Below are 12,827 nucleotides of genomic sequence, written 5' to 3'. Positions count from 1 at the left end.
GGTTGTTCATGGCAAGCCCTCCAAACGAGGCAGTCAGTGGCTTCCCTCTTCTGTCCAGGCGGCAGCAGGGCCCCAATCCTAGCACTGAGGTGGAGCCCCTGCCGTTCTCTTTACTCTGCTGCCCAAGGATCGGGTCTCGTACGAGGGACCCTTGCAAAAGTCCAGTCCTTGTGCCCAAATTCTGGCTCTTGGGCAACTTTTGTGAGCTCCGAGTTCTGCCTTTCTCTTTCAGCTTCTTCCCACCGCCCCCCGCCCCCCCTTGGAAGAATAAAGCCAACTTTTGTTAATTGTTTGGGTTCCGTCCTAATGACGCGGCCTCGTGACCGAAAATGCCGGGACTGTCCCGCTGATGGGCAAATCTGTGCTCAGCAGTTTTCTTTTGCTGATGAAGAAGCAGAGAAAAAAGTGTGTGGGAGCTTTTGAAGGAAGCGGAAAACAACGATAGAGGCCCTCTGTTTGGGGAATGAAATGAGAAAGCATTCTTAACCCAGTCCAGGGGCTTTCTGGTTTCTCCTCTTCCAATTCCTGGCTTGTGTAGAGGTTCTCTTCTTTCCGTGACTTGCCTCTGAAGATGCCAGCCATAGATGCGGGCAAACGTTAGGAGCAAAAACTACCAGACTGCGGCTGTTACCAGCCTGGAAATCCCACAGCAGCCAATTAATTCCAGCTGTGGAAGCCTTCGACGGTACAGTTTTCGGACAAACTGGTTCGATTGGAAGAGGGCAGCCTTTGATGAAAGGTGGGCTCAGACCAGTTGGAGCTTTCAGAGGTCAGTCCCAGTCCCAGTCATGCCTGGAAACTGCTGAGGAGGTTCCAAACCATTCGGTGTTCCTTGTGGCTAATCCCAGTCAGTAATCCGGCTGCCGTGTTTTGATCCTGCTGTGGTTTTCTGAACACTTCTCAAACCTAGCCCCCACTAGAAGCACATGATAGTAATGTAATTTAAGAATCACTGGGATACACTGAATTCTTTGCTGTCTGCAATCTGAGCTCCGGCGGGGCTTCCCTCTGCCCCCTCCCCCTCGCCGGGTCTGCATTACGGCTGGGATTGCTGCTAAGCAGATGTGGGGTCATTTAAGGACACTGCAGATGCACTTAATGTCAGCCGTTTTCCAGGGAAGGTACAGGCCCTGAACTCACACCGAATGTCATTTCTGCTTCTTTTATTGATTTGGCCATCTTGACAGACATGTCCAGGAGTGGCCAATTCATCCGTCGGCGGTGAAATACCAAGAGGATTAATCCTGCAGCCTGAATGTCCTTAATCGATAGGGGGAGGATTCAGTTGCCTTTGTAAAAACTGTGTTCACCAGCCGTCCCCTCTGCGTGCCCCTCGGTGCTGCTGATCTGATCTGTGCACCTAAAAACTAACGCCTGCCCAAGCTGTTAGCGGCTTGGGCAGGCCAGCTACCCCTGCCCACTCAAAAAAATGCCTGACCTTGCTCACTCTTGCAAGAGAAGCGATTATTCCCCCCAGGAAAAGGGCCGCCTTGTCTGATCCAGTTGGCAGGCAAAGTTCTTGGCTGACTGCACCCATATCTTTATTGTATTCGGGATTTCTCTCTCTCTCGCTCTCTCTCTCGCTCTCGCTCTCTCTCTCTCTCTCTCTTTTTTTTTTTTTAATGGCTTCCTCTTTTCTTCTCTCTCTGCCCCTGGCCTTTGCAGACTTGTTCTGCTAATTCTTTGGCTGGCACAAAAGGGACGCAAGTCTTTGTTGCAGATTTTCTAACTGGGATGACGTTGTTGAAGAAGGGAGGTGGGGAAAACCATTTGGTGCCTCCCCCGCCCCCCCCCCCCCATGGTTATAGACTCTCAGGTGACCAGACATGAATTCCTCGCTCAGTGCTCCGCTGAACACTGTTTGCTGGAGACCCCCATTGCCTCTTAAGGTGGAAGTTCTATTTTTAGCTGTTATGGTTGCTGATAGGATTTCTGCCACATCCCTTTAGAGCCATCGGAGCTAACCGGGCGTATCCCCACTGTCTGGTGCCAGGGAATGCCATAAATTTGTTCCGTATGCCACAAGGAAGTACACCTGTCTGTTTTGAATTTACTGCCTGTGAGTTCTGTTGCTTCGGGAGGAGGAGGAAAACATTATCCACTTCCTCCACACTGGGCAGGATTTTATAAAACCTTCGTCATTCCGTTTCTCCACACTTTGCCACTGAGGGAAGCAGATCTTACCATGACGTACCTCTGAAAAGGTCAGCCACAGGGGGGTGTGTGTGTGTCAAATGTCAGGAACTAAAACCACCAGGCCACGGTGACATACCCCAGAACACACACAGCAGCCACATTGTTATGTTCTTTTCCAAAACACAAAAGGGGAACTACAGTAGCGCTGTTACAGTGAAGGCATCCTCAATCACATGTGTGTGTCTGTGTGTAAGAAAGAGCCAACTTGTCTTCATTTTGCGAATTAAACTGAGGGCCGGTACCTGGGGAAATGTGTGATTTCAGTTGCTCAGTCAGCATGACGTGTGTTGAATGGGGTGTGAGAATTACTCAGTGCAGGTAGAAAAAATGAATCGTGAACTGACTGAATGTGATTCCTGTATCACTTGGACAGCCCTTCCTCCGAGAGAAGGATCCACTCTTTGATCGCTCGGATCACATGTTCCACATCTCTTCCGGATCTACTGTAATATCCTTTCTGAAATGGGGCAGCCAGAACCGGGCAGAGCCTTGCCACACATCTGTGTAATATTGTTGTCACTCTTCGCTCTTTTATTTTTGTCCATTTCCTTATAATCCCAAGCGTGGAATTTATGCTTTCCACTCCAGCAACACACTTGGAGCTGACCTTTTCATTTTCCCGCTTAACTCTTCGGCACAATTTGGGTGGATCTGAAGATGCCAGCCACAGATGCAGGCGAAACGTCAGGAGAGAATTCTGCTAGGACACGGCCATACAGCCCGGAAACCACACAGCACCCAAGTGATTCCGGCCGTGAAAACTCTTCGGCACAATTTTTGCAGGCTGGGAGCATTACCTGTTGGGACCGCACTTGCAGTTACAACATTTTCTTTCTCGAGTGCGCCCCTTACTGCTTGCTTCCCCGGAGGCCCGGCCACTGCAAAGACAAAGCGGCAGTTTTTCTCGCGATCGTGTGAATTAAGCCGCCGTTCACAACACTTTTTGCGGCGTCCTGCAGGAAACGAGCAGGCGCAACGATTCGGTTCTGCCGGCTTCCAAGTCGTGCAAGAGTCGTGTCGCTCTGTGCTGATATTCCTGGCTGTGTTGCGAGCCAAGCTTTAATTAGTGCTCGTTTGGCCCATCCGCAGGGCCTCCCGGGTGGCTTTCACTGCGGTTTTTTTTTTTTTTTTAACATCCTTTAGCTATGCCTTTCTGCATTCTCAGGTTAAACAGTCTGAGCAGCCCCAAGGTAATAGGCTTATGGGGGAAGTAAGTCACATTGCTGGGAGGCCCCTGCTCAAAGGGAACTATGCAGCGTGGGAACCGGCAGGCGTACCTTCTCAAGCAGGGGCGAGGTAATTGGGCCGGCCGAGGAATGCTGCCGGGGCAGAGAAAGCAGGCGGGATGCTCTCTACCTGGAGGCGAGTCGTGGGACCAGCTATCAAGAGCAGAAATCTCTTTGGGCTTGATGTGGCTACCGAGGTGGGGCTCGCCCGGCTTCGCTCGTGAGAACACTTCAAGTTATGGTTTTGGCGGGGAGTTGGGACCGGAAGGCCGGAGCCCTTTTCCCAGGCCCGGGATTTGGGCGAACCCTGTTGACTCTTCAGCCTGAGTTAATAATGCGTTTTTAGCCCAGCGGGGAAGGAGGAACTCTGGCAGCCGGCCACCCCCTGTTGTGTTTCTGATCTTTAGCAATTAATAATAGCAGTTTTCATGTATGTTTCATAACAAACTTTGCTCAGCCCTCCTCCTCTGGGGTGGGGGAGGCAAGTCCTTCTGATGTCTCCCCGCCCTCCCACCCCGTCTCCACAGTTGCATAAGCCTGGTACTTTTTCAGTCTGTGTTTAGACTGGGGTGTTCATTTGGCTGCTTCCTGCCTTCCCCTCCCAAGGATTCGTCTTCCTTCTCTGGGGGCCTGCATCTTAGTCTCTGTTATCCTCTGTGGAGGGGCGTGAGTTGTGGACAGCATTGTCAGGGGGCAAAGGAAGATAAGGGAAAGTTGTCGAAGGCTTTCGTGGCCAGAATCACTGGGGTGTTGTGGGTTTTCCAGGTTGTATGGCCGTGTTCCAGTAGCATTTTCTCCTGACATTTCGCCTGCATGTGTGGCTGGCATCTTCAGAGGATCCTCTGAAGATGCCAGCCACCACAACTGCACTAAACGCTTAGAGTGGAATCTCTTTCCTCCTTCACTCTTTAAACCCATTTACCTCCGGGCATGTCCTGAGTCTCTCATGGAGCAGCAGGAAAACAAGATTGCTCCCTTCGGCCACATGACGTGGCGTCCTTCAGATATCCATCTTAAATGTGGCTATCATTGCGCTTCATCTTCTCTTCACGACCAACTAAACATCCCCAGCTCCCCTCTCCTCGTAGGGCAGTGAAGCTGGCGTAACCTATGGCATCGGTGCCAGATCGTGGCACTTTTCCAGAGCTCCTCTCTGTGGGCATCGAACACACAGAGTTCATCATGTGGGGGGAGGAAAGTCACCCCCGCACACGCACATACACACATCTAGGGCTGGCCTGGGCCGGCCCACTGAGAATCCATGTGTATGCGCGCACCGTGGTGACCTTGTGGGAGGGGAATACTTCGCCATGGCGGGCCTGATGCACACCTGTACTTCGGGTGAAGCTTCTGCCCGAGGGGGGAAACGAGAGGAGGGCAGAGATCCCTAGAGAGGCACAGGAAGCTGATTGCAACGCAGAGATTCTGGAAGCTGCAAGGCTAGAGCAGGCTGCCCCTGCTTTCCGAGCGGAGTAAGGGGCGGAGGGAAGAGGGGAGTTACAACTGCTTTTTTTTTCTAAACTAAAACCTCAGCATTCAGGTTAAATTGCCGGGTTGGCACTTTGCAACAAATAACTGGGGTTTGGGTTGCAATTTGGGCACTTGGTCTTAAAAAGGTTCACCATCACTGTCATAGGGCATGGATTCCAGACCTTGGACCATTTTGGTTGCCCTCCTCTGGCCCCGTTCCAGCTTGTCAATATCCTTCTTGAATTGCGCTGCCCAGAAGTGTGCACAATATTCCAGGTGAGGTCTAACCAATGCAGAATAGAGAGGCACAATTACTCATCCATGTGTGTGAATTCCAACCAGTGCAGCCGTTCTGTGGCCAAGAATTGCTTTCTTTGGTCTCCCGTGGCAGTGGGGTGGCTGTGTTAGTCTGCCCTAAGAAAGTCAAGCAGAAGTCCAGCAGCACCTAAAAGAGAAACCAGCATTGATTTCAATATAAACTTTTGGGATACCCAAAGAAGTGAGCTGTGACTCACAGAATCGCGCGTGGAAGTCAGTATTGCTGCCTAGCTGCATTTGACTTCCGAAAGCCAGAGTGCCTTCGACAGATGCCAAGATGGCTACTAGTTCATAATTCTCAGATCCTCTCCTTCCTCCAAAGAGCCAGAATGAGCATGCCGGGATTTTGGGAACCATTCAGGCTCCGACCTGCTTTGCTGCTAGGATGCAGCCGTTTTAGGAGCTGCCAAACCGCCCAGCGCTCCTTAGAGCCTGGGTTTGTCTCTCTCCCCACTGTGATTGAAGTGGCCGGCCTCTAGTCGCTGCATGTTTGCCATTTAGCCACCTTTTAATAATCGCAGTTAATGACTTATTTCTGCAGATTATCCAGCACTGCTTGGTCTGGGACTTGTACGAGCTGGAAAAAATTAAGGGTTCTCACCATATAACAAAGCCATTCCTCTGTTCTGGCCACCCCCCCCTCCCAGACTGTTGGAAAGAAGGCAAGTCTGCCTTACTCGGGATTTGGCTCCTTAAAAGCTGCGGACAGGAGGCCAGGGGGGTGCTTAGCGTCAATACATGTTACTTTTAATTTGGTTAATTTTAGAGCTGAGCTCGGCTGAGGAGTCATTTGAGGTTGGCGCCACGGCGTGGGGAGTGTCGGCCCACTGGGGCAGCTGCCGCTGTGTCCCGAGGGCACGTTTGGCGAACGGCCGGAATTGAGGAGGAGGCAGGCATTAATTAGGAATGGGGTAGGGTGCGGTGGAGTATAAATAGAGAGGACCGTTTTGGGGAGCAGCAGGTGGGTGGGGGCGGGCTTACATCTACCTGGTGCCATACTGTTCTACAGTCTCGGGTTTTTCTCGAACAACAGAATGGCTGAGTCGCTAACACCTGCCTGGGTCTTGGGCAAGGTCAGGGTGGATGTGATTTAGGACCTGATTTAAATTATGAGAACATAAGAACATAAGAACAAGCCAGCTGGATCAGACCAGAGTCCATCTAGTCCAGCTCTCTGCTACTCACAGTGGCCCACCAGGTGCCTTTGGGAGCTCACGTGCAGGATGTGAAAGCAATGGCCTTCTGTGGCTGTTGCTCCCGATCACCTGGTCTGCTAAGGCATTTGCAATCTCAGATCAAAGAGGATCAAGATTGGTAGCCATGGATCGACTTCTCCTCCATAAATCTGTCCAAGCCCCTTTTAAAGCTATCCAGGTTAGTGGCCATCACCACCTCCTATGGCAGCACATTCCGAACACCAATCACACGTTGCGTGAAGAAGTGTTTCCTTTGATTAGTCCTAATTCTTCCCCCTTTCTAAGTGAAGGCTAGTGTTAGAAATCCATCGATAATTATGAAATTGTTGCGTGGTGAATTATCTTCAGTCTCATTCTGGCCACCAGGCCTTGCATTTCTTTGTTGCAGTGTTTGCATTTTGCATGGCCCCTTAGCCAGCTTCTTAATTTAGCTAAAACAGTCCCGGGAACTGGGTCCATTCCGTTTTGCAAGCCTGTTTCATTATATATAGATTTTTCTCTCCTCCATAGGGAGAAAAATAATATGAAAAAAACTCCTTGGTATGCACAATAACAAATCCCAAGACCTGTGGAGTATTCTGCTCCAAAGGCTTCACTTTAAATTTTACTGCTTGCCCCACCCTCCTCACACTTAGCTCCTTATGCAGATCTGTTCCACTCCAAACAATCTTCTATTCATTGAACTTCTTGAAACTTAGCACTTCAGAGGTAAGGGGGTTGATTCTGTGTACGTAGATTTATGAAGGAACAATGGAATTAAGGTCTTTTCATCAACTCTGTATGTTTTTAATAACATTTTTAGTGTGAAGAAGAGAGATGCCATCTCTCTGCAGACACAAATTCATAATTTGGAGAACAGCAAATAAAACCAAGCATCTGACATACTATCCTCTAGATGGAAAAATTGCCCGTAATAACCTTACAGAAACCTCCCAAAGAGTTTGACATCGTGAACGGATCAATGGGATTAATTAAATAATTAAACTTTGCATGAATATACAGTCTCGTGCGACATAATAAAAAACGAGTCCTTATTTCACGATGAACAACCTTTGGACTGTAATGCATCTCATATACAAACCTGCTTAAACAGTATTCAGATAGATTTTTCATCAAAAAAAGTTTTTTATTTTTTTTAAATTGATTTGATTGTTAAAAAAAATCAATTTAGATCAATTTAAATTAAAAAATCGGACTTAAAAAAAATAAAAGTCATTGATTTTATTCACCTTTGATGTGAACAGCATCTTCTCTGCCAGGCCAGGGAGGGCAACAATATGAGCCACCTGGCCAGCAGGTAAACGTTGGATGCAACAGGTAGAAAGAACACGACGGCGCGTGGCATATCTTGGTGTGGGTGTGGGTGTGTGAGTTGAACTGGATGTGTTGCGGCCCACAGGGCTTGATTTAAGCAGGATGCTGGATGAGGCCAAGGCAATTTGCCTGTGGGACTCCTCGGCACTGGCATTCATTGATCAGCAGCCAGTTCAAACGAGAATGTGCGCAGCTGCCAAGTGCCCCAGGCCAGAGTTTGTCCCTGCCAGCATGGTATGTAAACTGGGTCTTGGCATGTTGGAATGGTCTTGCCTAGTCTGGTGTGTTCGTTGTCTAGGTCGTATATCTACTGTATTCATTTATTTAGGTTATTTATGGTCCGCCTTTCTTACAGTCGGGACATCCCACAAAATGGAACGTTCATTAAATGACGCCCTAGGGGATTTGGGTTGTGGAAATCTGGAGCCGAGCAGGAATCTAAAAGAATTACGAGCACAACACGTTCATCAGTTCAAAAATTACCTAGTAAGATGGTAGATCTGTGTGTGTGTGGATATTAAAAATGCCTGAAAAGGCTCCAATCAGGAAAGGGAGTCCTGTGACTTGAAGAACAGAGCGATTTAGAAGGGAAGCAGGTTTTCTTTTTGAAGGTCCTCTTGCCCTTCAATTTGTGGTGTCTCTAAGAACATAAGAACAAGCCAGCTGGATTAGACCAGAGTCCATCTAGTCCAGCTCTCTGCTACTCGCAGTGACCCACCAGGTGTCATTGGGAGCTCACATGCAGGATGTGAAAGCAATGGCCTTCTGCGGCTGTTGCTCCCGAGCACCTGGACTGTTAAGGAATTTGCAATCTCAGATCAAGGAGGATCAAGGTTGGTAGCCATAGATCGACTTCTCCTCCATAAATCTGTCCAAGCCCCTTTTAAAGCTATCCAGGTTAGTGGCCATCACCACCTCCTGTGGCAGCATATTCCAAACACCAATCACACGTTGCGTGAAGAAATGTTTCCTTTTATTAGTCCTAATTCCTCCCCCCAGCATTTTCAATGTATGCCCCCTGGTTCTAGTATTGTGAGAAAGAGAGAAAAATTTCTCTCTGTCGACATTTTCTACCCCATGCATAATTTACTGTTGTATTTCAATCATATCCCCTCAAATGCCGTCCTCCTCTCCAAACTAAAGAGAGTCCCAAACGCTGCAGCCTCTCCTCATAAGGAAGGTGCTCCAACTCTTCAATCATCCCTCGTTGGGTTCCCTTCCTCTCAGCACTTTTTCTATTCTCTTCCAAGATATCCTTTTTTTTTTTCGATGATGCTTGGCGACCAGAACTGGAACATAGCGACCTCCAAGTGCGGTCGCTAACCAATGCGGCTTTTATATATGTAAGGAGCCATGACAATCTTTGCAGTTTTATTATCAATTCCTTTCCTAATTATCCCCAGCATAGAGTTTGCCTTTGTCTCCTTTGACAAAGCATTCTTTGGAAGCAAACTGGCACGAATGCTTCCACGGCATTTCTGTTTCAGGAAGATGTAGGGTTTTGCGGTTGTTGGAAGAAAGTGTCTTTTCTTGGGAGTTCCTTCTCCCAGTTCTTTCGTTGCTGTGAATGGCTGGAATATCAAGCCGAGAATGGATGATGGGCGAAGCCCCACCAAAGCCGAAACACCCGTGTGACCGGGCTATTCTGGCTCTTACCACCTTGAGGCACATCACAAGGGTGGCAGCCGGGAGGTCAGATGGCTGCCAGAGACCTTCTCTGGTCTCTTCCTGCCCCTCTGGCCCTGATCTTTCTAGGAAATGAGATTTGGCCTCTTCCTGCCCTTTTCCAGCATCTCGGCTTGGCCTTCAAATCAAAAGGCATGAAGCAGAATTTCTCCTGGGTGTTTTGCAACTCAAATAAACATTGAATTCATTTGGAAGCATCTTTAAGAAATGTACAATTGAAGGGCCCCCCTCCACCCTTTCTCTCTCTCCCCCCCTCTCCAATTCTTGGACTGTTTTCCTTCAAAAGCAAATAAATAGCAGGAAGCCCAAGTGGTCAAGCCCTTCCCACAATTCAGAGGGACGTGCGGATTTGAGGGTGTCCACCGAAGAACAGAAGAGTCCTATCTCTGAGCCTTCAAGTAGAAATGGTCCGTGTGAGATTTTCTTTCTGAAACTCTTAGGGTTGGTTCTCAGCAATGCTGAAAGCAATTCTGCCCTCCCTTCTGAAACAAAAAGCAACAATCACACACGGGTGAACACGGAACACGTTTGCATTTTTCATTTTCAGTGTTTAGACATGCGTGGCTTCATTAAACCTTGGTGAGTGTTTCGTGGTCGTTCCTCAAATTAGGCAGAAGCGAATTTGCACGAAGCTACATGTTGACGCTTGAACTGGTCTTTTCATTGGGGGGGTCTGTGGCGGCTTCTTCTTCTCAGTGGGGTTCTCCGGGGACCTTTGGCCAAGGGTCATGGAAGCTGCCATTCTGGGAGGTCGCTGTAAAATTTCACTGGAAAATCCCACTCACTGGGGGGAACTGTGAACTGTATCACACCCCTTTTCGTGCAGACGTGCCTGCCACGTGAGACCTGGAAAGGACCCGGGCTTGGGTTCCTTGTATCTGAATTCCTTGTCTTTTCTGTTTTATCCCCTGCAGATGACGTCACAAACCTCAGCATCGATCACTCCTTTGAGGGCACGAACCTTGAAGTCGGGAAAATAGTCTTGGCCCTGTACAGTGGCCTTTTTGCTTACGGAGGCTGGTAAGAGCAAAAGTTTGTGTTAGAGGAATGTTGTGTGCCCTCTTTCCTCCCCGTCCTGGTAGATTTGGAAAGGGGCTGTGGCTCAGTTGCAGAAGAACCTCTTGGCATTCAGAAGGTCCCAGCTTCAGTCCCCAGCATCTCCAGTTAAATAGGTGGGTTAGTAGGCCCCACCTGCCTCACAGGGTGTCTGTTGTGGGGAGAGGAACGGAAAGGAGCTTGTAAGTTTTGAGACTTTTAAGGAAACAACAACTGAAATGTTCCTTAAAACAGTGCCGCTTTTACCACTGTGCTATATGGGGAGAGGCTTAACCACCGTACTGCATCTGTGAATGGTTTCTCCGGTTGCTCCAGTGGCTGAGATGAGAAGAAGCTCCAAAGGGTGATCACTACTGCACAGAGGATGATCGGCTGTCCTCTCCCCTCCTTGCAAGAACTCTATAATTCCTGAAGCCTAAAGAAAGCCCAAAATATCCTGAGAGACCCGTCTCATCCAGCACACTCTCTTTTGAACTGTTTTTAACCGTATCGTGCCGGAATGATACAGGTCATATCAGAAACTAGGGACAAAAGAGGGCTTAGAGACAGCTTCTACTCCTAAGGATTGCTGTATTAAGGCTGAATATGCTGAACTCCGTGGCTTCGTGTTGATGTGTTTGGGGCTGGGTAAGGATGGGTGGAGGAAGGGGAAAGGAAGGATAGGGTATGAGTCTGACATTGTGTGCATTGAGGAATGCTGCTGTAAATTTCGTTGTGTGTGCACAATGACAATAAAATGCTTATGCTTATGAAACTCCTTATGGTTGAGAAAAGCAAGCAAAAAAATCTAAACTCTTCTTCTGTGGGCATTATTTTCTTACTAGTCTTCCTAATCTTTTTTTTAAAAAAATTATTTTACACCACTCTTTTCTCCCCAAAGTGGTTTTTTCCTCTGTTTTATCCTAACTAAAGTGTGCTTATGAATAGATTGTGTTGTTGTGCAAGTGTGTCACCCCAATTACCTTTCGATCTTTGTTGTAAAAATTGCAGGAATTATTTGAATTTCGTTACTGAAGAGATGATCAACCCGTACAGGTAGGTTTTGCCCTGAAGTAGCCTATTGACAAACTGGGGGTGGGGGTCGGGGGGACGGGACCCTCTGGCCATGCCATGGATTCAGCACACCGACTGGTTTCGAAATGCCTTCGTCTGATCTACTGAACAAAACTGATTATCTGATTTGCACCTCGGAATTAAAAACGGAGCTTTCTTGGGAGCAGATTTACCATCTTGCAGTTTGATCGCTTTGCTCAAACCCTGCCTTCTAGTAGTAGTCCGGTGCATTTTAGCAGTTGCGTGGCTTAACAAGACTTGGCAGGAATCAAAGCCAGCCCCCCCCTCCCCCCCAATCCACGGAATAGAGGCAGAGCAGTCCTTGTTCCCCAGAGAGTTTGGCCTGGCTACAAATATTCCAGTGTACTTCATTACTTACCAAGAATGTTTGCTGCGACTGCCATTAATTTGTGAACACAACAGTGTGTCAGCCTCTTATGGTCCCGCACGACATCAGGAAGATCTTCCCCCCTCAATCCCACCCAGTTTATTGTGTTGCTGGGAGAGGCAGACCTGCCTTTTGTTCGGTCTTTTAGAATTGGTTTGTTTGATTTCCTGTGGGCTGCAGTTGACCGGGGCAGCCCCTTGTGTCAAAACCGTCTTCTTTCTGTACGATAAATGGGACATGTTCTTAATCTGGAGCTGGGTGGCTTTGCAACATTTAATCCCCTTCACCACCACCACCCTGCTCCTGACTGGCACAGGGCAATCACGAATCCTTCGAATTAATCCCTTTTAATTAATCTATTCCAGAGTTAAAGCAGTCCCTGCCAGCCAAGGGGTCGAGAGGCCCTTAACATGTCTCTTTAATTCCCTCCCATTTTCTCTCCCTCGCCTTCTGGCATGAAGAATTATTCCTGTATCCGGGTTGGTTTCACGCTTGACAATTACGTCGTAAGAATAATAATAATAAGAGGGGTGCTGTGTGGTTTCCGGGCTGTATGGCCGTGTTCTAGCAGCATTCTCTCCTGACGTTTCAGCTGCATCTGTGGCTGGCATCTTCAGAGAATGCTGCTAGAACACGGCCATACAGCCCGGAAACCACACACCACCCCAGTGATTCCGGCCGTGAAAGCCTTCGACAATACAATAATAATAAGAGTTTGAATTTATTTCCCCCTCAAAAGGGAAATTTATTTCCCCCTCAAAGGAGACTCAAAGGGGCTTACTGTCACCTTTCCCTTCCCCCTCCCCCCACAACAAACACCCTATGAGGTAGGTGGGGCTGAGAGAGCTCCCAAGAACTAGCCCAAGGTCATCCAGCTGGCATGTGTTGGAGTGCACAAGCTAGTCTGGTTCACCAGATAAGCCT

General features: G+C 48.4%; 1 protein-coding gene across 1 annotated transcript in view; it reads left to right on the top strand.

The window, feature by feature from the left end:
• SLC7A5 (solute carrier family 7 member 5) overlaps nucleotides 1-12,827 on the top strand; it is a 43,485-nt gene that overhangs the window by 18,417 nt on the left and 12,241 nt on the right. The window contains exons 3-4 of the mRNA XM_048515305.1: nucleotides 10,321-10,426; nucleotides 11,453-11,497. Of these exons, the coding sequence (XP_048371262.1) occupies nucleotides 10,321-10,426; nucleotides 11,453-11,497 (151 nt within the window). The remainder of the gene's footprint in view (nucleotides 1-10,320; nucleotides 10,427-11,452; nucleotides 11,498-12,827) is intronic.

The sequence above is a fragment of the Sphaerodactylus townsendi genome, linkage group LG14 (assembly GCF_021028975.2).
Source record: "Sphaerodactylus townsendi isolate TG3544 linkage group LG14, MPM_Stown_v2.3, whole genome shotgun sequence".
NCBI lineage: Eukaryota > Metazoa > Chordata > Lepidosauria > Squamata > Sphaerodactylidae > Sphaerodactylus > Sphaerodactylus townsendi.
This window is presented reverse-complemented; position numbering and strand designations above follow the sequence as displayed.